Consider the following 26228-nt stretch of genomic DNA (forward strand, 5'->3'; position numbering starts at 1 on the left):
AACAAACTGTTGATGGATGAGAGAACTTCCACTTTTAATACAATTCACAATTTTTACAACAATGTCCATCAAATTTTTCAATTCATCACTTTTATACATCTGAGCACATAAATTTTCATGATACAAAATACAATGGAAAGATAGTAGCATGGACTTCACATTACTTTGAATTAAATGCTGCTTCAGAAACTAGTTTTTTTAAAGTCCAGATTGAATTACTTTGACATTTCAATATATTTTTCAAAGATGTTTTTTCCACATGTTTGATCTCGTAATCCACAAAGACCAAACATTTCTACCCTTACTTGAAGAATTGAAGTTACATATTGAACCCAAAATATCAACTGTGCAGTGTCACAAACAACTGTTGACTCATCTAGTACCAAAGAAAAATACAGTCTTTTAGTTGTTCAAACAACTGATTTTCTGTCTTTTTCTAACTCTAACAGTCAACAGACAATTGTTCTTCGACTTAATTGAAAATTATTTATCTTTTGAAGAATATTTTATTTTTGAATCACAATTCACCAACAGAGTTTCTATGATCACAATCAATATTTCTTTTACTAGTTCAGCATAAAAAAATAATTTCTTTTTTTGAGCTAGAAACCAAGATACTTTATAGCTGGCTAACATAACTAGTTTTATCGATGGTAAAAATCTTTTTAGGCTTCCCTTTTGCTCGTGAAGTTGTGCTTTCAGACGGCTAACTTCATTCATACGATTCTTTGCTATCAACTGGAAAGTTTACATCAAATTCATTGTGAAAATGGTTAAAGTGTTGCGTAAAGTTGTATACTTTATTCTTAAAAACATTGTTACACAAAAGACACGCAGGTTTATTTGCTTCAATCATTGCAAATTTCAACTTTCATGAAATTCTCATTTCACGTTTTTCCAGTCACGAGTCACTCTCTTCTCGTCAGTAATGCCAAAATTAATTAAATTGTCTTTATTTTCTGAGTGTTCACCAGCATCTGGATTCTTACATTTTCAAATTATCCACTTATCCATACTATGGAATTAAAAACAAAATATATTTAAACACTTGAAAGTTGCACAATAAAAATATGTTTGCAAGCACATGTGAAACAACGCACACTGGATAACAAACATCTAAACCAGACTGACATTACAAAATGGGTGGAGTCTGTGGCAGCGATGAAGCGTGCGACATTAGCGATGACATGAGGCAGTGTTGATTACCAAACTTGCAATAAAAAATAAATAATGGAAAAGTTGATTCCAAAACTTGGGCTGACCACTATTGTGCTGTCCACTGACCACATTTGGCCAGCGACCATGGAGTTGCCCACCCATGTGATAGACTAATAGAAAGGCAACTAGTCCACATCACCCAGGACCAGCTCTTGGGCTACTCATTCACTCACAAACAGATTGTCACATTAAAGTATGCCCACAGCTGAAAGGGTATGTTTGGTAACAGGATGTGTATTTGTAATGAATCAAACATCTCAACCACTGAGCCAATACAAGGCCCTATTGAAGAGAAAGTGTGAGATTATTCATTGAACGAAGCTACTGTATGTTAATCCTTTTATTACCATATTTAAATTGGACAAAACTATGGTTAAACTGTTTCACATAACTCCAATATGAATCGATATGTGTTTGTATATATATCACTTTTCTAATCGAAAGAAATTCAGTGACATTACATGTTTAATAAGTCTGATTTCAACAGTTTAAAAAACTGTACATTTCATCAAAACAGTTTCTGTTTTCTTCTGGAATGTTTACAAAATCTAATTTGGAAAACTTATTTAACAAAAAAACTGAAATTTAATTGAGACAATGGAGACAATTAGTTTCCATTGTGGTAATTAAAGTAAACCGATTAAACAGTTTAGAATGTAATTAAAAACGTAACTTATGAACAAATATAAATTAAATATATCATTAGTTTCACTCTAAACTTCATTTGAAAAAAATTCTCCAAAAACAATTTAAAAATTATATTTTTTTTTCCTTTTAGCATATTAAAAAGAAATGAACATTTTAAAAGTTCATATATCTATGAGTAGAAGAACTGAGTAATGTTTAAACACATCCACATTGTAGTACATAGAGGCAGTCACTCACGTACATTTTTCAAGATTGCACATGTTCTGTTTTGTCATCACGTAGTTTGCTTTTCAAGCACTTTTTGATTTGTTATATCAAGGTAGTTTTTCAACAGACAAGTTCTAACCTTTATGTTACTTTCACATAATCTTTTATTACCTAATTACAACCTACGTGTGAAAACACTCAAACTCTGAAAATCTATCATATCTGTATTCAAAGGACATACTATGATGACAGTCATAGTTCTTGGCTGTTTCCTGTTTAAAAGAGAGAAAAAATGGTCCATTAAAACCAGTACCAATTCTACAGATCCATGAGTGAAACCACAGGAAAATGTTAAAATATATCAATTACACCACAACTATCGTACTTAGTGCCAATAAGCCCATTGTCCAGTACCAGGTAGTGGTCTTGACTATATATACATACATTATCAGTTTTCATGTACAACAACTGTTAGTGTGTGAACCCAACTGAACAAGAGAAATATAATTATTTACCAACCACATTCTTGGGTAAGAATTAGTAACACAGCATTATTTTTTATAACTGTTTATTTACTCTATAAAACAATTATTTTACTTCAATTAGGTTCATTATCGTTCACAACAACTGGTGAATCAGTAAGATGGCCTTGTTCCCAGAGTGAATCAAGTAATCACAGCATTGACAAGAAGAAAACTACACTAGTAATTACACCTACTTACAAGAAGGTACAACAATTAGACAATACACCTACTTACAAGAAGGTACAACAATTAGACAATACAAGTACTTGCAAGAAAGTACAACAACTAGACAATACAAATACTTACAAGAAAGTACAACAACTAGACAATACAAGTACTTACAAGAAAGTACAACAACTAGACAATACAAGTACTTACAAGAAAGTACAACAACTAGACAATACAAGTACTTACAAGAAAGTACAACAACCAGACAATTCAAATACTTACAAGAAAGTACAACAAGTAAACAATTCAAATACTTACAAGAAAGTACAACAACTAGACAATACAAGTACTTACAAGAAAGTACAACAACTAGACAATTCAAATACTTACAAGAAAGTACAACAACTAGACAATTCAAATACTTACAAGAAAGTACAACTAGACAATACAAGTACTTAAAAGAAAGTACAATAAGACAATTCAAATACTTACAAGAAAGTACAACTAGACAATACAAGTACTTAAAAGAAAGTACAATAAGACAATTCAAATACTTACAAAAAAGTACAACAACTATACAATTCAAATTTAACTGTCATGATATAAAAGAATATTTAGTGCAAACACTACATATTTATGTGGTTAGTGAATATTTTGATTGTTAGTTTTGTTCACAACAAGAGAGTTAGAAGTCATAACTTAAAAGTAAATGTTACAACAAGTTTTATTATGCAAATCTGTACGAGTTGTGCTTACAACTAGCTGATGTCAAAATTATTGAATATTTCATGAAATGTACTGATGTCTTGGACATACTGAGCAGACAATTAAATATTAATCATTTGAATATTGTGTAATAAGCAAGAAACATGCACAGACAGACAAAGACAGAACAAGAAAAGAAACAAAGTCATGTAAAATAAACACTTGGACAGAGAAGGATGGCCTAACAGTACACACACATAATAGGGTAAGACTAATAATGTTGAAAGAGATAATAAGAAGGATAGTTTATTTCATCAAAGATACTTGTAAAGTAGTTCATCCTCTATGTATGGACTTCGAAAAAAACATGTTTATTAGAAGTAGGCCTAAATGCGAAAAAAGAGTAGATGGTTTAAAAGCACAGAATAAAACCATGGTACCTCAACAAAACTCAATAAAATATGCTTGGATAGTTTGGCTATAGTAATAGGCCTAAATGGACTTTTGACAAGAAGAACTCTATAATGTTTATGATACACCTATGATCATCTACAGTTTATAGAATTTGTTGTGCATACATTTAACTAGTTCTGAATATATGTATATATTATATCGAAAAAAAGTGAAATGAGTGACTTCAATTTATTTTTCAAATTTATCACCAATAAATCACAGACACCTTTTAATTGACAATTACAACATAACATCTAGCAGTAATCTTACTTACCCTGATCTACATTGATGTGATATGGCATCTAATCATTTGATGTTATCTTTTCATACATTTTTTAAGATATTCTGTAGATTCACTATTCAAATGGACAAAGATTACAGCTGCAGCAACTTTAGACTGTACCTGAGTCTGTTCAAGTTCATGAGCCCACTCTAATTTACCCCACTGATCTGTCTGTAAATAGACATTTAACAGATATTTTAAACTGTGACAGATTATTTATAAAGTTACAAACATCTGATGTTTTACAGTGTGAAATATTGTTTATAAAGTGACATATATCCAATGTTTTAAAAATGTCAGATAATTTACAGAGTGACACACATCAAATTTGTTTTAAAACATGAAATAATGTTTATAAAGTGATACACATCAAATATGTTTCAAACTGTGAAGTACTGTTGCCTGTAAACACATTCAGAAGCCATGGTTTAATTTGTTAGCAGAGTTGTCAGTAAACACATTCAGCAAAGATATTTTAATCCATAAATAATTTCTGGTAAGAAATATCATGAAGATTTCATAGACTGTGAAGTATTCCAAACTTTAAATATAGAACTGGATACCAAGCTAGCTGAAATTACCTCTATACATGAAAAATACACATAAATAACACACATCTCTAGAATTCCTCTTACTTCAAGTTACTATAAAAATACCAAGTTTAAAATATTTTCTTAAAAAAAGCATTATAGTAACTAATACATATTTTAAATTTTTTATCGGATTTGATTATTTATACTATTTTTATTCATTCAAATAAACAATATTTCAGCAGAAAATTGATTATTCAAAAACATTTTTGTTCTCTGTATTACAATACTTAACAGTTGAGATGGGCTGTTGTTCAAAGCTCATAATGTAGGTAACTTAATATGTAGAATTATAAATGGACTTTTCTTAACACTTTCACTGAATGATTTCACTGCTCTTACTGGCAACAATGGATGATGAAGGCTGTGGTAAGAGGGCTAAAAGCTCACGATAAAAGTATTTGAATGTAAGGCTGAGATGTGCTTTTAAGTTTCAAAGATGTTTGGTTAACTCAGAGGTATATTAACAGGGTTTTCATCACATAACTAAAATGGTAGCTACCTGAAATTCAACTTCCAATCTTGAAAGTGAAACAGCTGTTTCCACATCAAGAAATCGATCAATTAGGGACAGAGTCAAAACTATAGACTTCAAGTTCTCTACTGCAAGAGAAACTCCTACAAAAGAAGATTGAAAACAGATATGAAAGTCTTGTTCATAAAAAAAAACATTTCATTCAGCCTTTCTGTTGATACACTCAATCTTACGTCAGCATTGTAATGTTCTTATATGCAAACAATACAAGTTTAGATAAAAGATGTTAAATCTCACTTACCAAACAAGTACATAAAATAACGTAAGTATAGGAAAGTAAACAGAATTCTGAGCAATAATACTAGAAAAGTTTTAGAACAGAATAAGCAATTTATTCATAACTTCTATTAAAAAAATAATGGATTATAAAAACAAAAATAAAAATAGTAGCAAGTTATGGTTCGGCTTACTTCAACTGAAAATTCATAATTTACCAAAGAAACATTTTCTATTAATACACAAGTACTGTTGTTTCATTAACTTTCTAACAAAAAGTTTGTAATTTAAACAAATTAACTTAGTTATACCCTCTGAAAATTAATTTGTTTGTTTTGGATATTCATACAAAACTACATTAACATTATCTGTACATCCAGTCACAAATATGGAACTTACAAACTAGAGGAAAGAAAAATAATTTATAGCATCTGCAATATGCAGACACACCATATTTTTTATATTACATTAGTTACAGGTCTATTCTACCAGAGGGGGTATTGAAGTAGAAAAGCATCCAAGGTGAATGGAATTGTGATTGTAATATCCTCTGCTCACTGAATCTTAACATCTATATATAACATTGTGAAAAACAAGGGTCAGAAGGTCATGCTGCCAACTGATTAAAAAAAAAAACAGTTATGAAACCAAGTGTGTTTGGATCCGTTCTTCCAGTAAAGACCAAACGTTATGTACATTCATTATATTCTTAACATGTTTTAAGAAAGAGAGTAGTTAACCTAATCAAAGTCCTGTCTTTTTTCTCTGTGCAGGTACGTACATTTAAGTGTCTTTTTGTTTAACACTAATGGGTTTTGACCAATGAACTTAAAAAAAAACAGACAATAAAAATAAAAACATAAAAAAGTTATTAAATAAAATATCACCAACCAGACATATATAGATTACAAGTTATTATATGAAAGATCACCAACCAGACATATATAGATTAAAAGTTATTATATGAAAGATCACCAGCCAGACATGTATAGATTAAAAGTTATTATATTAAAGATCACCAACCAGACATATATAGATTAAAAGTTATTATATGAAAGATCACCAACCAGACATGTATAAATTAAAAGTTATTATATTAAAGATCACCAACCAGACATATATAGATTAAAAGTTATTATATGAAAGATCACCAACCAGACATGTATAGATTAAAAGTTATTATATTAAAGATCACCACCCATATACATTTTCAGGTTACAAAAAATGAAACAATAAAATGTTCTGGGTTTCAGTGATGGAATTACTGGAGTTTAAATCAGTTTAAAACAATAAAGACTGTTAAACATCACTAAACTGTAAAGTAACATTAAAGTAACCAGATAGTTAACTCACCTCAGACTGAGTTTAGGTCACAATACGTACTTATGATACCATATTCAGAATTGTTAGTTTAAGTTCAATGTGTAAGTCACATTACCTACATATGATGCCATTAAAGAATTGTTAGTTTAAGTACAATGTGTACATCACATTACCTACACATAATACCACATAAATTAATTGTTAGTTTAAGTACAATGTGTACATCACATTACCTACACATAATACCACATTAATTAATTGTTAAAGTACAATGTGTACATCACATTACCTACACATAATACCACATTAATTAATTGTTAGTTTAAGTACAATGTGTACATCACATTACCTACACATAATACCACATTAATTAATTGTTAAAGTACAATGTGTACATCACATTACCTACACATAATACCACATTAATTAATTGTTAGTTTAAGTACAATGTGTACATCACATTACCTACATATAATACCACATTAATTAATTGTTAGTTTAAGTACAATGTGCACATCACATTACCTACATATAATACCACATTAATTAATTGTTAGTTTAAGTACAATGTGCACATCACATTACCTACTGCTTACTCAACACTTAGTACAGGTTCTGTCTATCTTAATTTAAGAGTTAGTTCATAGTTTATAAGCAGATTACATTACCTACAGCTCACACAACATTAAGTATTGGTTCTGTATACCTCAAATTATGTGTTAGTTCATGGTTTATAAACAGATTACATTACCTACAGCTCACACAACATTAAGTATTGGTTCTGTATACCTCAAATTATGTGTTAGTTCATGGTTTATAAACAGATTACATTACCTACAGCTCACACAACATTAAGTATTGGTTCTGTATACCTCAAATTATGTGTTAGTTCATGGTTTATAAACAGATTACATTACCTACAGCTCACACAACATTAAGTATTGGTTCTGTATACCTCAAATTATGTGTTAGTTCATGGTTTATAAGCAGATTACATTACCTACAACTCACATAACATTACGTATTGGTTCTGTATACCTCAAATTATGTGTTAGTTCATGGTTTATAAGCAGATTGCATTATCAACAACTCACATAACAATACGGATTGGTTCTGTATACCTCAAATTGTGTGTTAGTTCATGGTTTATAAGCAGATTGCATTACCTACAACTCACATAACATTACGTATTGGTTCTGTATACCTCAAATTATGCGTTAGTTCATGGTTTATAAACAGATTACATTACCTACAGCTCACATAACATTAAGTATTGGTTCTGTATACCTCAAATTATGTGTTAGTTCATGGTTTATTAACAGATTACTTTACCTACAACTCACACAGCATTAAGCATTGGTTCTGTATACCTCAAATTATGTGTTAGTTCATGGTCTATAAGGAACTAACATTAGCTACTATTAATACAACATGTATAAACATGTAAACGCAATAGTAATACTTTAACTATTAACTAAGAATCAACAAGTTACGTTGGTAAAAAAAAATACTCTAGAAAATATCTCAAACATTAAAAAGGTGACACATCAAGAATCAGTAGTTTTTATCATAACATTCATTAGAATGGACAAATAATGTTTTTTACAGAAAATAACAGGAATTACATATGTAAATAAACAAACATTGGAGACAGTAGTACAAACCTGTTATAAAAGTGTTTAAATAACCATACTGCACACTGAACCTCTGATTTTTAAGAAAGCAATACATCATCCATTCAATGTCAAAACCAAAATAAATTTTCTTTAAAAATTGGGATTTTTTAACTTTGTAAAAATATTATCATTTGCAAGTTACTCCCCCTGTTCAATATGTGATATCGAATAAGTTGGTGAAAACAGGAATGTTTTGGGATGTCATGTTAACCACCACAACGTCTACAGCTAATCTTAACTATGCTGGTTACACAATTCATCTAAATAAAGTTTTTAGTTAATAAGTAAACTGAAAGAAATCTTACTACACACCCAACAGTGCCCAGTCAGAAAATGAAAACAGGTGTCTTTGTAATGTTTCCTTTGTTTGTTGGGGAATAACAGGAACAAGCAAACTGTTGGAAACTTTCAGCTCTACCTGGTACCTAATATTAGAAATTACCACAAGTTTTATTTATAATAATGACAAGTCTGCAACATAGTCAAATCGTTTATGAAACAGTTTTTGGGAAGACACCTCACCCAATTTTCAAGCAAATATTTTTATCTATGTAAATAAGTACATCATTGGCTGTATTTTTCTTCCTAGAGACAGAATAAAACTAAGCTAATAATGTTATCAACAGGATATGTTCTATTTTTAAAAAGAATCATGTCTCTGCTTTTTTACAGATGATCGTGTGATATTTTGACAACTTATAAAAAAAATGAATCACACATCTGGTACAAAAATATTCATAATAATCCAACGTGCAAAGAAACTCAAGCTGACAGTAACTTTTAAAAGATAAATCTGTTAATGTGTTCAGTATTTTTTTTTCATACTGCTACTACTGTATAAAATATTTTAATTTCATGTAGCTGCTGGTTTACTGCTAATTGGTATTTCTTACTTACATTTCCTATTGAACTTACTGTAAACAGTGTTTAATATTATTCCTAATATATAGATGAAGAATCCATAAATAACTTGAAAATGTAAGTTTTCTTTGCTCCTTTCTGATTAAAATTCTGTAAGAATGTATGAAAACTTTACCTCTGTTGAAACCAATCAATAACAGGATCCCATTTGTCTTTTTGTAACTGTTTCAATCTTTCAGGTTCATTTACCCTGTAACTATATATAAAATAATCAACAACTGTTCCAATTCTGCAGGTTTGTTTACCCTGTAACTATATATAAATAATCAACAACTGTTCCAATTCTGCAGGTTTGTTTACCCTGTAACTATATATAAATAATCAACAACTGTTCCAATTCTGCAGGTTTGTTTACCCTATAACTATATATAAATAATCAACAGCTGTCCCCATTCTGCAGGTTTGTTTGCCCTGCAACTATATATAAATAATCAACAACTGTCCCCATTCTGTGGGTTCATTTACCCTGTAACTATATATAAATAATCAACAACTGTCCCCATTTCGCGAGTTCATTTACCCTGTAGCTATATATAAATAATCAACAACTGTCCCTATTCTGCAGGTTTGTTTACCCTGTAACTATATATAAACAATCAACAACTGTCCCCATTCTGAGAGTTAATTTACCCTGTAACTATATATAAATAATCAATAATTGTCCCTATTCTGCATATTAGTTTACCCTGTAACTATATATAAACAATCAACAACTGTCACCATTCTGCGAGTTCATTTACCCTGTAACTATAAAAAAATAATCAATAATTGTCCCCATTCTGCAGGTTAGTTTACCCTGTAACGATAAAAAATATTAACACATGTCCAGACTACAGAAAACAAACATTTCTAAAACAAAAAAATGTTTGATTCCATAATGTAAACACACATATGTTATTATTACAATTATAATTAATCATATACAATAATTTTAAAAAGTCTTACTTCATTAAGTTTATCTTTAAACCTTAAGTCAAAGGAACAAGTTACATTTTATTAAGAATACACGAAAGAATGTATCAGGTAGGAAAAATTCACAGAAACCTGGATATGTTTTGTTAGTACTCACCATAAGGTATCTGTACCTAAGAATTCGAGAATTTCAGACACAGAGTTTTCTTTGGTTTTCTTTGTGGGATTGTCAAGTGCTGTGTAACATAGACCTGTCTAGGTGATGAAATAGCACTGATAAAAGTTAAAACAATAACTTCACAAGTACACTTATAAAACATCAAGTTAGTAGAACAGAAGCATTATTTTCTTTTAAAGCTATTCTACTGTTCCAATTATTATTTGGTCTCTATAAAACTTCTTGAAGGCAAAAAGAAGTGTAACTTTCTCATTGTTTTAAAATAAATGAACAATAAGAAATGTAATAGTTTGTCATTCAACATGTTCCTATGTTCTATTAACTTATTACAAGTTATATTTGGTCAACAAAACTGGAGTCAACATTAACCTACTGTTATTAGGCATGACCACACACAAACAGGCACTCTAAATACATATACAAAGACCAAGTGTTTTAACATAATATGATGTGCAGACAACATAGAGCAATTTGGTCTTTCACGACTATCCTTGCATACCAACCTTTTAGAAAGATTTTAAACACAATTTTGAAAATTATTTATGCACAAAATATTTTGTTGGTTACAATGTTCTTATGTGCTGCACCAAATATCTTGTTTGTTACAATGTCCCTATGAGATGTTACATGAACTATGCTATTGATTACAGTGTTCCTATGAGTTACACCAAACATCTTTTTGGTTACAATGTCCTTATAAGTTGTTGCACAAGTTATGCCATTGGTTACAGTGTTCCTACAAACTGTACCAGGATGGGAGTGAACTCACTATTAATTTTATGATTAATAACATCACTAAATTCCCTATGTATTTTACACAGGGAAGAATTTCATTTTATCAGTTCTTGACACTCACAGAGAATAACATAAAAATTACTCCATACCAAGTACTCCTCACCATCAGCAAATGGTATCGAAATCATTCAAAGATAAGAGGTGTACAAGACTTTTCTATAACTAAAACCGTTTTTCTTCCTTTAACAAATGTATGTAACATTTAATGTTTAACAGCTAATGTTTACATATTCCGATTAAAAATGTCTAAACATTATTTAACAGAAACATTGGATAAATTGATAACATACTTGCATTTAAGTCATAGACACTGTCTAGTAAGGTTTACTTTTCTCAGAAAAAAAAACAAACTATTCAACAGAAATTATTGTACTCCATCACTCACAATATTTAGTGTATGTAGTTATGAGGCTATAACTGTCACTATGAGCTTGGATAGGCTGAGCACTGCATATACACATCCATTCTGTATTGCTGTATGACCCACACAGCAATGCTGAAGTGTTTAAACAGATTTTACAATGTTCTTAATGTACCATTAATGTAAAGGTACATCAATGTGGCCAGTTCAGTACGTTAGGAACATTTGTATATTTACTGTTAATAAATGGGAAAAGGAATTTGAAATATTAATGTTTTCAGTTAAATAACATCTGTACAAGTTTACGTACAACATGCCTACTGTAATATACAACTTAAAATTATTTTTATTACAGAATGTTCAAATGCAGGTGTTTAGACGCTTAAAACAAATGAAACAAAATTAACACCAAAAATAAGTTTCACACACACTTAAAAAAACTTATTATTGTGGACTTCAACTAACAGCATATTTTGCATTAAAAAAACACTGTATACCATTGGTTGAGTTTTTCATATATTTTGATTATGTTTGTTAGAAAATATGTACAACTTACAAGATTTGTAAGTGATCAGCTATTATCTAATATATTAAACTATAAAAATGGTTTTTTAATCACAGAAAAATAAAATTACAGCACATGGTCATACACTCTACAGAATAGTGAATTTACAGTACTTGAGGATTTTGCATAAATTATTAGATGAATTACGGTATTGAGTTTTTGTAGTTTAAAGGTATTTAAGCACTTTTAATGAAATGTAAAAAGGTAAATACATATATTATAGAAACAAACAAATGTACCTGAAAATAGGTACCAAGTAAAAACTACCTACTACCTAACAAGTTTTATGTTTTGGGTTATAGTTCTCTAAGGTACCCTTAGTGTTGATTGGTTGTTAAGCATTTATTGGCACAAAGCTACTGAGCTAGCTGCACCAAACAACTGATAAAAACATTAAAATATGTTAACAGGAAAACAAAACATAGTCCAGTTTTCAAATTAAAATCTTAAATAGAGTTAAGAAGACTAATGACCCTTAAAAATGTAAAAACACAACTGAGGTGGACACTGTCACTATCACCAATGACACTGTACAATGTCAATGGTGAACCCATGGTATAAATTATGTTTAAAATGGTGCTGTTGCTCTCGACTGTAACAACAGCATGACAGTATAATGTGGGCTATTGTGACACAGACCACACACTGGTATATAAGTACCAGATAAAAGAAAGAGATGAGTTAAGAAGCTGTGAGCGGTGCATAGCCAAGCCAGAAAAACTTCCTCCTTCTGATCCTTATGGAAGCAAGACAGCCATAGAACAACAGGAGGTTTGATCTGGAAAAGCTTGTTATCACACTGCTCACTCCAAGTCGACTGCCAACTGGCGCAGAGCTGAGCCTTGAATACAAGACCATAGTCCATGTATGAGACAGGCACGGCAATGATAGTACCAGAGCAAACAGACTTAGTTGTGATGTCAGCGAGTTCATTCCTGTGAATACCAACATGGCCTGGTATTCAGAAAAACTGGATAGAAGTAGATGACAGAGAGAAATGGGACAGTCATTTTGAATACTGATGAGAACATGAAGTGATTCCAGGTCCAAAAGAGAGCTACGTGAGCCAGTATATAAATAGTACAGTTTGTGTACTGCATGGCTTCTATGTGATCTCAGGAGAAATGGCATATAATTTGGTAGTGAGCACAGAAACTATAGAGGGGATTCTGTATGCAACCACCAAACCATGGCAGAGCTCCCGGGGCCCCATGAATTTGAGCCATTCATATAAATGGAAATGGAGAGATGGTTCAAAAGATGTTCAGCAAATAGAAGGCAATACTACAAATCGGGAGTATCTGCCTTTTTCAGATGACTCAAAGAAAAGTCACATTTGAGGATGGTAACACTGCACAACAAAGTTTTTGCTTCTTGAACACTGTTGGGTGTTCCTTATAGATTTTTGGCTGCTGATAACGAAAATCACATCCAAAGTTACCCATCACACACCATTTCATCGAAATCTCCAGTTTAACCAGGACATTGCTACAATGGAAAAACGATATCAGGGCAACTGGAATCTGTCAATGCTTGCTGACAACTGTTAGACACTACAACATGATGCACCGGACATTTAATAGAAACGAAAATCAGGAGCAAAACACTTTTAATTATGTTGAACTTAATAGCATATTAGAAACATAAACGCAATTAAATACCTTATTGCCAGTAAACAATTAACTGTCTATTTCTCAGAGTTCCTACGTGATGAAGCAAAACCAAAACTATATTTGTGTATACCCACCAGGTACCTGTCACAATCAGAAAAAACTTTTCAAAAAAATTATTGTGCAGTGTAATTAGCCATGGTGGGATCAGCTGATCAGTGAATACAACTATGTTATCCAAAAACAAACCCAATAAATCCAGCTGTGCCTGTATACAAGTGCCAGAAGAAACAATGGCAGGCCTTCTATTCTGAAAAAGCATGGCCCACTGAGAAAGGGAAACAGAACCCCAGGTGGGATGCTGTTGTAAGGATTGAAATTATGAAACATACAGTAAACAGAGCTGTAAACAGTGGAGGTATAGAGAAAGTTCATGAGACTCAGTGTACAAACTTGATTGGAAACGTACTACAGAAGAGGATGAATCCGAGGAAACACCCAAACCCGAAGCCAAAGGAAGTGAGACCAAGTAGTCACTGGAAGGAGTGGCAAGAACAGAGATGGAAGTAGACATAGATTTGTCAACTCTTTTAATGATGGAGGGCAAAAGATTCTTCAGATGTTTTGCAAATGACTCTGCTAGAAGCACAAAGAGATCTGTCTGCACTCCCACTGAGGCAGTGAAACAGAATGCAAGAACATATATCAGAGATAGGGACAATAATTCCTGAAGTGCTGGGTAGGAGGTATTATTTTTACTCTTCAAGCACTGCACCTCTTTTTCCACCACTCATTTAGGGCAAGAAATAGAGTAAGAGGAGTGTGGACCACTACAGTTAATACAGTGTGGTTCTATTTTACACTCATAAGTGTCATGCCCATACAATGAACAAGTTAAAGAACCACAAAATGATGTTTCTTGGTAACAGAACCATTGGCACTGGAAACATATGAGAGGGTTGGGAATGGCTTTAGCTTACAGTTCAGATAACCTGCTTTGACTGTGACAGGAGGACATGGTGATGATCAATATCAGAACATTAGTAGGCACCATCTTTGTGATGGGAAATTTGGTGCACTGCAGAAATGGCTGGCAAAACCAGCAATGACCTCTGACCCAGAAATGTTCTTCAAATCCCTCTCAACTATAACTCCTTTGGAAGAATTCAAAGTTGCATGGGAAGTAGCCTCAATGAATATATCCCCAATGGCCTTTGATTTCAAGAGGAGTTTGGTATGTTGTGGTGAAGATATTTACACCAGAGGGCAACAACTTTACTGACTTAGGGGAGCCAGCTATCTCCCCCCCCTAATCCATTTTAAATAGAAAAGGGGGCCATCTACCGTAAGAATTTCTTGGATAAGTAATACATAATTAGAAACCAAGGTACAGAATCTGACTGTGATGATGACTGTACAGCAGAATCGTCCATGTGCGGTCTTTTTCAGATAATCTGATTTTTTCAATTTTTTTCATTTTTATTTTTTTTCATAAATGGGGTTATCCATAATGAAGATGCTACATTTCAGTACCCACTAACCCCACCCACCATGGAGCCCTACAAGAGAATGCACTGCAATGCCACACAAGGACACTGCAGCAACACCAGGATTTCTTGAGCACCATACCTGAACTCCAGCACCAGATACAATGTCCACAACACCTGTTGAGAATGTCCAACACTGGTACTCGATTGACATTAGCCTAAGCAGATCAGCTGATTGATCCTGGGGGCTGGGAGGAACACTAAGGCTGCCCCTTTACAGGAATTCAAAGCCAAAGTAGCATGTTGGAGTTGGACCCCACAACCTCTCTCTTCTCCTCCCCTTCACAGATTGCCATGCACTGCAAACATACAGGTAGATGTTTAAATCTCAGAGAAAATAAACTGAAAGTACAGAACCTTCTCTGGGAAGTCCCCTCACCACACACAGGAAGTACAGAACCTTCTCTGGGAGGTCCCCTCACCATACACAGGATGTACAGAACCTTCTCTGGGAGGTCCCCTCACAATACACAGGAATCCACATCAAGGGGGAAGGTACCCTTAAACCAATTACTTAAAAACATGATACTGAAAGATATCACTTTAATTTACACACATTTCAAACTGTAGTAAACAGCATAATGTATCATGTTAACACTTCTAAAACTCTGATAAGAATTACCTAAATGTACATACATAAATATACATAATGAAAGCTACTTACAATATTCATTGTATCAGGTTGTATCTTATCCTTTTGAGTATCCCATTCATTAGCCACAGCCAAAGCAAGAGATTCATTAGGCACCTGAAAAACTCTTCCCAATGGTGTTTTTAATTTTTTCTGATCCAAGTTAACTTCATATTTGCCTAAATAATTATAAAAAAAAAACAGATAAAATCTTTTACATATAATCTATTTTCCTACGTAATTAAATAAAGCTTAGTAATTTAAATTAATGTTTATTTACATTTTAAATAAATTATGATTTCAAACACCAAATTTATCAGCTCTGAAAAAAATATAGCTTTTCCCTTAAGAATAATCATTGTCCAGGGTAACTTTATCCACTAATCACAGGTCACTAGGTAAATTTCTTTATCCACTAATCTCTAGTCACTGGATAACTTCCTTTATCCACTAATTACTAGCCACTGGATAACTTCCTTTATGCACTAATCTCAAGTCATTGGATAACTTCCTTTATCCACTAATCACTAGTCACTGGGTAATTTCCTTTATCCACTAATCTCAAGTCATTGGATAACTTCCTTTATTCATTAATCACTAATCACTGGATAACTTCCTCCATCCATTAATCACTATCACTGGGTAACTTCCTTTATCCACTAATCACTATCACTGGGTAACTTCCTTTATTCACTAATCACTGGATAACTTCTTTTATTCACTAATCACTAGTCACTGGATAACTTCCTTTATGCACTAATCTCAATTCATTGGATAACTTCCTTTATCCACTAATCTCAAGTCATTAGATAACCTCCTTTATCCACTAATCACTAGTGACTGGATAACTTCCTTTACCGACTAATCACTAGTCACTGGGTAATTTCCTTTATCCACTAATCACTATCACTGAGAAACTTCCTTTATCCACTAATCACTATCACTGGGAAACTTCCTTTGTCCACTAATCTCAAGTCATTGGATAACTTCCTTTATCCACTAATCTCAAGTCATTGGATAACTTCCTTTATCCACTAATCACTAGTCACTGGGTAACTTCCTTTATCCACTAATCACTAGCCACTGGATAACTTCCTTTATGCACTAATCTCAAGTCATTGAATAATTTCTTTTATCCATTAATCACTAATCACTGGATAACTTCTTTTATCCACTAATCACTATCACTGGGAAACTTCCTTTATCCATTAATCACTAGTCAGTGGATAACTTCCTTTGTCCACTAATCCCAAGATACTGGATAACTTCCTTTGTCCATTAATCACTATCACTGGATAACTTCCTTTATCCACTAATCACCATCCCTGGATAACTTCCTTTATCCACTAATTACTAGTCATGGTTGTAAATAATATAGCATTAAACATCAGTAGGGAGGACATGAAAGGTGGGTATGGAAAATGTGGTTCTAGTTTATGATTCTATAGACAAATATGGTTGAAAGCTATAACGATAACACTTTTTGTGAGTAACATCTATTTTATAATAAATAATTTATGTGAAATTCCATGCTTCTTGGAGGGACAGTAAATAAAATAGAAAAGAGGGAAGACCTAGAGAGAAAATGTCACAACTTTCATACAAGGGAAGATGAAGGATTTATTTAAATATTTACTTAAGAATGTAAAACATACACAATACTATGATTTGATTTATTAACTATGTTTTGATGCTAGAATGTAAAACATACACAATACTATGATTTGATTTATTAGCTATGTTTTGATGCTAGAATGTAAAACATACATACGATTTGATTTATTACACACATACTACTAAGATTTGATTTATTAGCTATGTTTTGATGCTAGAATGTAAACACATACTACAATACTATGATTTGATTTATTAGCTATGTTTTAATGCTAGAATGTAAAACATACACAATACTACGATTTGATTTATTAGCTATGTTTTAATGCTAGAATGTAAAACATACACAATACTAAGATTTGATTTATTAGCTGTGTTTTGATGCCAGAGTTATTCACATAGTTAACGTTAAGTGAATTTTTATTGCCATATTGAAGAACCATGATGTGAGCACTTTAACCTACCAGTAGCAAGAGGGTTAAAAATCTGAAATGTTTTTAATTTTGATAAACTATAAAAATGACTTTAACTGTGCATTAGACACAATATCAGATGTAGACAAACACAAACCTGAACGATAAGAAATAAGGTGATCATTCAGCTTAATGAGAGATAAAACTTAAATAATGCATTAGCACAGTTTCAGTTTCATGAGAAAAATCTGGCAGTTTATTTCTTTATTCCATTTGTTTATTAAAAACTTAAACATTAAAAAAGTAAATTCTGTAATCTACAGAAAAACACTAGTGTTTAATTATTAGCTTGCTGTAATAACTTTTCAATCATAAAATATTCTGGCATTTAGCAACAGCACACCATACATAAACATTTAATTATATATAACTACAATGTGTATTTCATATGCAATGACAACCAATATATATATATATATATATTATACAGCAATATGAGTCCCAAATATCTTTACAAATTGATAACAAACTTACCGTTTATTTGGGAAATTGTTTACAAATTGATAACAAACTTACCGTTTATTTGGGAAATTGTTTACAAATTGATAACAAACTTACCGTTTATTTGGGAAATTGACACACCTTTATAAAACCGTTTTGGTAGAGCTGGAAAATGAGACATACATAAAAACATACATAATTAACGCATACATAAAACATAATATTTAAAGTAGTTAGAGAAAATAGTAAAGTAATTCTTAAGCAAAAAACAAAACTCAGATCTAAGTAGTGAGCACAACTACAAGATATTTAAATAACTATGCATAATCCAGAAAAATTGTTATGCCTAACAATCATGAAATGTGTTAAAAATAAGAAACTCAGAAAGCTAGTTACTAAAACTCACCCAATATACACTAATATACATTCTCTAAGTGTTTTACACCTTCAGCAGTCACTATCTGAAATGTTTTTCACAATTAAAATAAACAAATGCAGCTAACTGAATTATAAGTACATGTTAATGTATACTTAAGTCACGTAACTTATGTGGAGTAGTCCGAAACTTTCTAAATAAGGTTTAACAGTTAATGTATACTTAATGTTAATGTATACTTAAGTCACGTAACTTATGTGGAGTAGTCCGAAACTTTCTAAATAAGGTTTAACATATTTCATGGGTTTAAACTGATTTCAAAAAAACAACTTTCTCTTCTCTGAAACTTTGTTTTCAAACTCTGAAATTCCTTTCTTTAGGCATCAATTTGAAGTTTATAAATACATTCACTTTCAACTATTTTAACATGTAACAAAAGGAAATTAATTTGTGAAGCATTTACATAAAACAAAAGTCACTGTCTCAAAGATTTCAGTATTTTTCAAAGTTCTTCCAACTAATACAGAAAACAAAAAGAGCACACTTGCTACATTACCTGATGAAGAACCACATCTTGGATTCTTTACACATGTAACCCTCACATTTTAACCTTATTTATCACCTTCCCTTCCTCCAGAAGAAGTTACTTATCTCTTACAGAGTAGATGTATTCATGTTTTATTCTTGCTCACTGTGAGATTTGTTAGTTTTATTACTCAGTCATCATTCCTTCTCCTCTGTCTAAATCTTTATTTAGTTCAGTACTTGTGTCCATCTATCAAAACAAATATTTAACATTCAATGTTCCAGATGAATATCATGTTAAACTGTCACATCAGTGAGGTCCTTCCAATTAAAGAAACTTATCAACAGTGATATCTTTACACAGCATCTCAGAGCTTTCACCAAATGTACGTGTGTTATAAACAGGTCTCCAAATCATTAAAATAGACAATGGATTAGAAATTCACCACAGCACACATCCGGATAACCTTGACAATGGATTATAAATGCACCAAAGCACACATCTGGATAACCTTGACAATGGATTACAAATGCACCACAGCACACATCTGTATAACCTTGACAATGGATTACAAATGCACCACATCACACATCCGGATAACCTTGACAATGGATTACAAATGCACCACATCACACATCCGGATAACCTTGAAAATGGATTACAAATGCACCACATCACACATCTGGATAACCTTGAAAATGGATTACAAATGCACCACAGCACACATCTGGATAACCTTGACAATGGATTACAAATGCACCAAAGCACACATCTGGATAACCTTGACAATGGATTACAAATGCACCAAAGCACACATCTGGATAAACTTGCTGATAACATTAACCCAATCATCACCATCTCAAATTCTTATCACTTTAAGAAGAAGAAACTTTCTTATTAATAATTTGTACAGAATGTTATCAAGTTAAATTCAAAACACACACTGATATAAAGATCAGAAATGTGACCAAGTAAAACAGCTCCTTCCTAAAACCATGATGAAAATAATCAGATTTAAGAATCTCTGATTACATAATCCAACATCTTTCAGAACACAGCACCAGGAGGGTATGGGGTACTAAGGCAGGCCAAACAGAATATTTAAGAATCTCTGATTACATAATCCAACATCTTTCAGGACATAGCACCAGCCCTTTCCAAGTGGGAAAGGAGGGTATGGGAAACTGAGGCAGACCAAACAGAATATAAAATAGCTACTATAATCTTGCCCAGTATTTGGAAGGGATCAGATAAAGTTTTGAGTGGCTAAAGCTTCTCCAAGATCTAGTGTAATGCCCCTTTCTCACAACAATACTTTTATACATCCATGATCTCTCTCAGCAATATCTTTTAAAAAGCATGAACCATATAGGTTGTTTTCATTTTATAAACAATAGGAGTCCAGCAGGGTTAAAAATATATCTATTAATAATAAAGGGTTTCAAATTAAAATTCTTCCAAAGTTTAGGTTATATGATGTAACTGAAATCTTCTCTTATCCTATGTTCTTCTCAACAATAAAGACTCTCCTATTAGAATCTTTTAAAGGTCTAATATCATCTAGTGGTTCTTGCAGCTGTCAACCAATACCAATCAAGTTAAAATTTTAAGACCAATCCTTTACAAGACTTAAAATTCTAATTTTAAGTGAAATTTCTAAAAATTAGACAAATATTAATGCATAGAATCTTGCAAATACATTCTAAGTTAATTTATTCAACTTTTAATGTCTTTACAATAAATACCAATGTGTTTAACAATCATGTCCATTTATCTACTAGCATAACAATATTTTGTTACTCTTGTATAAAAACATGTACTGAAAGTGTGAACATTTTGTAACACTTGTGCACGTATCTCTGTTGAGTGGAAACACTTTTCACTATTGCATAAGTATGTTTACTAAGAATTGAACATTTTTTACTATTTCATAGGTATTTCTACTGATAATTGAACATTTTTTACTATTGCATAGGCATATTTACCGAGTGTAAACATTTTTTTTTACTATTGCATATTTATGTCTACCGAGAGTGTGAACATTTTTTACTATTTCATAGGCATGTCTACCGAGTGTGAACATTTTTTACTATTGCATAGGCATGTCTACAGAGTGTGAACATTTTTTACTATTGCATAGGCATGTCTACCGAGTGTGAACATTTTTTACTATTGCATAGATATGTCTGCCGAGTGTGAACATTTTTTCTATTGTATAGGTATGTCTACCAAGAGTTTAACATTTTTTACTATTGCATAGGCATGTCTACCAAGTGTGAACATTTTTCACTATTGCATAGGCATGTCTACCAAGAGTGTGAACATTTTTTACTATTGCATATATGTCCACTAAGAGTGTGAAAAATTTTCATTATTGCATATGAATGTCTACTGAGAGTTGAACATTTTTTACTATTGCATAGGCATGTCTACTGAATGTGAACATTTTTTACTATTGCATAGGTATGTCTACGAGTGTTTTTCACTATTGCATAGGTATGTCTACCAAGAGTTGAACATTTTTACTATTTCATAGGTATGTCTACCGAGTGTGAACATTTTTTACTATTGCATAGGTATGTCTACCAAGAGTTGAACATTTTTTACTATTTCATAGGCATGTCTACCGAGTGTGAACATTTTTTACTATTGCATAGGCATGTCTAAAGAGTGTGAACATTTTTTACTATTGCATAGGCATGTCTACTGTGTTTGAACATTTTTTACTATTGCATAGGTATGTCTACCGAGTGTGAACATTTTTTCTATTGCATAGGTATGTCTACCAAGAGTTTAACATTTTTTACTATTGCATAGGCATGTCTACTGAGTGTGAACATTTTTCACTATTGCACAGGCATGTCTACCGAGTGTGAACATGTTTTACTATTGCATAGGCATGTCTACCGAGTGTGAACATTTTTTACTATTGCACAGGCATGTCTACCGAGTGTGAACATTTTTTACTATTGCATAGGTATGTCTACCAAGTGTGAACATTTTTTACTATTGCATATGTATGTCTACTGAGAGTTGAACATTTTTTACTATTGCATATGTACGTCTACTGAGAGTTGAACATTTTTTACTATTGCATAGGCATGTCTAAAGAGTGTGAACATTTTTTACTATTGCATAGGTATGTCTAAAGAGTGTGAACATTTTTTACTATTGCATAGGTATGTCTACCGAGTGTGAACATTTTTTCTATTGCATAGGTATGTCTACCAAGAGTTTAACATTTTTTACTATTGCATAGGCATGTCTACCGAATGTGAACATTTTTTACTATTGCATAGGCATGTCTACCGAGTTTGAACATTTTTTACTATTGCATATGTACGTCTACTGAGAGTTGAACATTTTTTACTATTGCATAGGTATGTCTACCGAGAGTTGAACATTTTTTACTATTACATTTATATGTCTACCGAGTGTGTGAACATTTTTTACTATTGCATAGGCATGTCGACCGAGTGTGAACATTTTTTACTCTTGCATAGGCATGTCTACTGAGTGTGAACATTTTTTACTATTGCATAGGTATGTCTACTGAGTGTGAACATTTTTTACTCTTGCATAGGCATGTCTACTGAGTGTGAACATTTTTTTACTCTTGCATAGGCATGTCTACCAAGAGTTGAACATTTTCACTATTGCCTAGGCACATCTACTAAGTGTTCACATTTTTTACTACTGCATACACGTCTACTTAGAGTGTGAACATGTTTTTACTCTTGCATACATGTCTACTAAAAAGACCTTTGCCCTTCTTGAGTTACACAAAATAAATAAATGAAGGAATCATTAACAAATTACTCAAATTAGCTGATGATATTAAGGTCTTGAGTGTTGGCTGAAGAATTTAAAACATTGGGTGAGTTGGGCAAACAAATGGTACACATGTTTTAATTATAATAAATGGTAGACAGGTTTAAAGTATAACAAATGGTAAACAGGTTGTAATTATAATAAATGGAAGACAGGTTTTAATTATAATAAATGCAAGATAATGCATATGTTGTTATAAATATAATTTTGATGGGAATAACCATAATGGTGTTATGAAAGAAAAGATTTTGGTGTTATGATTGATCAGTCTCTTAACCCATCTAAGCAATATGTTGTTGCTTGTAGCAGGGAAAATGTGATTTTCGGTTATATCCACAGATATGTTGAATATGAGTCTAAAGAGGTTAGAATTTCATTTTATATGTCATTTTTTATACCTTATTTGGAGTATTATGTTCATTGAAAATTGAAAAGCTCCTTATGTTACAAAGAGCATTGAAATGTTGAAAAGATAAAAGGGAATATGATTGCATTGTTTAAGATTATTAGTGAATTAATAGTGTTGATGTATTATCTTTTTTCGTACTTAATATTAAATAACAGTGATAATGGTTGGACTAGGGGACACAAATACATTTTGGTGGGGTAGTCATTTTCAATTAAAACTTTTAATTTTCTAATATCGTCATTGACCTTCTTAATGGCTTTAGATGTAGGAAGGAAATTTAAATTTTACAGATGGCTTGAAAATTATTTGAATTGAAAAATACCTGACTTTGATTTGTTATTTTTAAAGCTTAATTTCACGTACCTTTTTAAAAAACTAGTCTATTTTAAATTAGTTTAGGTATAATATATGGAGTTTTAAAAACATTTTTATTCTCAGCATTTTTTTACAAATATCATCATCAGAAACGTATCTGTTTTTTTAAACAAATAACAATAAATAAATCCAAAAACATAAGATATTTTCTTTCTTAACCATTTTTAGTTTACTCTGAACATTACTTTTTAACACGTTACCATTGCATAATTCATACGTATTAAAAAGCTGATACGGAACTATTATTATCAAATTAAATACTGGGATTCACTGAAGAAACAAAATTTATGAACTCTCCCAAAACTGCAATTTCTAAAGCTGAAAAAAAGGCTAACATTCACTTGGCCACTGAAAATTGAAAACCTGGAAGTATAAATAAAATTAAAAAATAAAATACAAAATTACAAATTCACCTGGTATAAATCGCCGTGCCTCTTTAAAATGAATAAGCAACTGATTTTCAAATAAGCGCGCATGTTTTATGTTACCCCATCCAGCAACAGCCCGAAAAGTATATCTTAAACCTACTCCTACCATTCTATTCTTATTACAGGAAATAACTAACACCAAATTTTAACGACTGAAAATGTTTAGGTAATAGATATGGTTTATTTTAATATAACTTTACTTCGTAAACCTCTGCTATCACTAACGAAAAACAGTGTCGTCATAGTTCATAAAGGAAAAACTGGTGCTTTTATTCGTTTAACAAACGTCGACTTTGTAAAAGTTGGAATATGTCTAGTGAATACAAATTTAACAATAAATGAATAAAAATCCATAAAAATGTAACTCTTGTCATATGTATATGTATAATAATTACATTTTCAAAACATATCCGCACTTTCGGTCTTATATTACACAACAAGAGTGGCAGTCAAACCTCGTTATTCGATCAGTTAACAGCAGCAGAAGAGTCACAGTCAGAGGCATTGGTTTTATAGTAACTTATGTCTAATTATTAGTTTAAAAGTAAAGATATCTTTGTACAGATAGTTTCTTGTATAACTCTGAAAAATTTGCTCGAATGTTTCTGAAACAAAGAAACAATTTATATTCTCAAGACGGCTAGTATGAGTGTTTTCTTATAACAAAGCCACATCGGAATGATGTAGATTGAGTCCAGCCAGAGGAATCGAACCACTGATTTTAGCGTTGTAAACCCATAGACTTACCGCTGTACCAGTGGGCGATAGTATGAGTATTAGTACTTTAATTAAAATAAAGCATAGAACAACGTTGTTCTGTACTTTATTTTAATTAAAGTATTAATATTCATACCAACCGTCTTGAGAATACATTTTTACTTAAGCCCGGCATGGCCAGGTGGGTTAAGGCGTTTGACTCGTAATCTGAGGGTCACGGGTTCGAATCCCGGTCGCACCAAACATTCTAAAAGCAGATAAAGGTAATGCTATAGTCATAATGAACACGAATGAATACATCCAAAAAATTAAGAACATTCTATCAGACACAAACAAATTTAAACAATACACACAAATCCAACAAATACACACGAGACGCAACTAAACAAATTACTACTAAAAATGAAAAAAAGCCGACACAATTTTACAAACACTTTATTCCTACCTACGTAAAACCGACTCACGCACACCACAAATATACGGCATCCCCAAACCTCATAAACCAGATTATCCATTACGACCAATAATGTCCACACATGAATCGTTTAATTACAATCTTGGTAAATACATAGCATGGGCATTCCCCAAATATGTAACATCAGCCAGCTCATTCATCAAAGACTCTTTTAATTTCAAGTCTAATCTAAATCAACTTAATCATAAAGCCTTAATGGCTAGTTTCGATATTATATCCCTCTTTACAGAAGTCCCAACCGCTGAAGCCTGCAAGATAGCCTTAGAACTCTATATCCAAGACCCTAACCCATCAATAGACATTACCAGTAACCAATTAGCAACCCTCATAGAATTCACCATGATAAAGACAAACTTCATGTTCAACAACCAAAACTATATATACAAACAAATGGCCTAAGCATGGGCAACCCAGAATCACCAGTTCTAGCCAATATTTTTATGACACAAGTTGAAACACAAGCAATTAGCACAGCATTACATCCACCACTATACTGG

The 26228-nt window shown here is 31.9% G+C and overlaps 1 protein-coding gene across 2 annotated transcripts; it reads right to left on the reverse strand.

Annotated features, from left to right (window-relative positions):
* LOC143224642 (ATP synthase mitochondrial F1 complex assembly factor 2-like) lies at positions 1–24801 on the reverse strand. Of its 2 annotated transcripts, XM_076452763.1 has the most exons (9): positions 24525–24799; positions 18712–18759; positions 16100–16245; positions 10537–10634; positions 9583–9663; positions 8859–8971; positions 5299–5414; positions 4198–4377; positions 4–2345 (listed from the first exon to the last, which is right to left on the reverse strand). In XM_076452763.1, exons 1-8 carry the CDS (start codon positions 24646–24648, stop codon positions 4240–4242), a joined length of 864 nt encoding a protein of 287 aa, XP_076308878.1. In that variant the 5' UTR covers positions 24649–24799; the 3' UTR covers positions 4–2345; positions 4198–4239. The 2 variants fall into 2 exon arrangements, with proteins under 2 accessions (XP_076308879.1, XP_076308878.1); XM_076452764.1 differs by lacking the exon at positions 18712–18759 and having other exon boundaries at positions 1–2345; positions 24525–24801.
* Positions 24802–26228: the final 1427 nt, after the last annotated feature.

This window comes from Tachypleus tridentatus, chromosome 9, assembly GCF_004210375.1.
Source record: "Tachypleus tridentatus isolate NWPU-2018 chromosome 9, ASM421037v1, whole genome shotgun sequence".
In the NCBI taxonomy this organism is placed as follows: domain Eukaryota; kingdom Metazoa; phylum Arthropoda; class Merostomata; order Xiphosura; family Limulidae; genus Tachypleus; species Tachypleus tridentatus.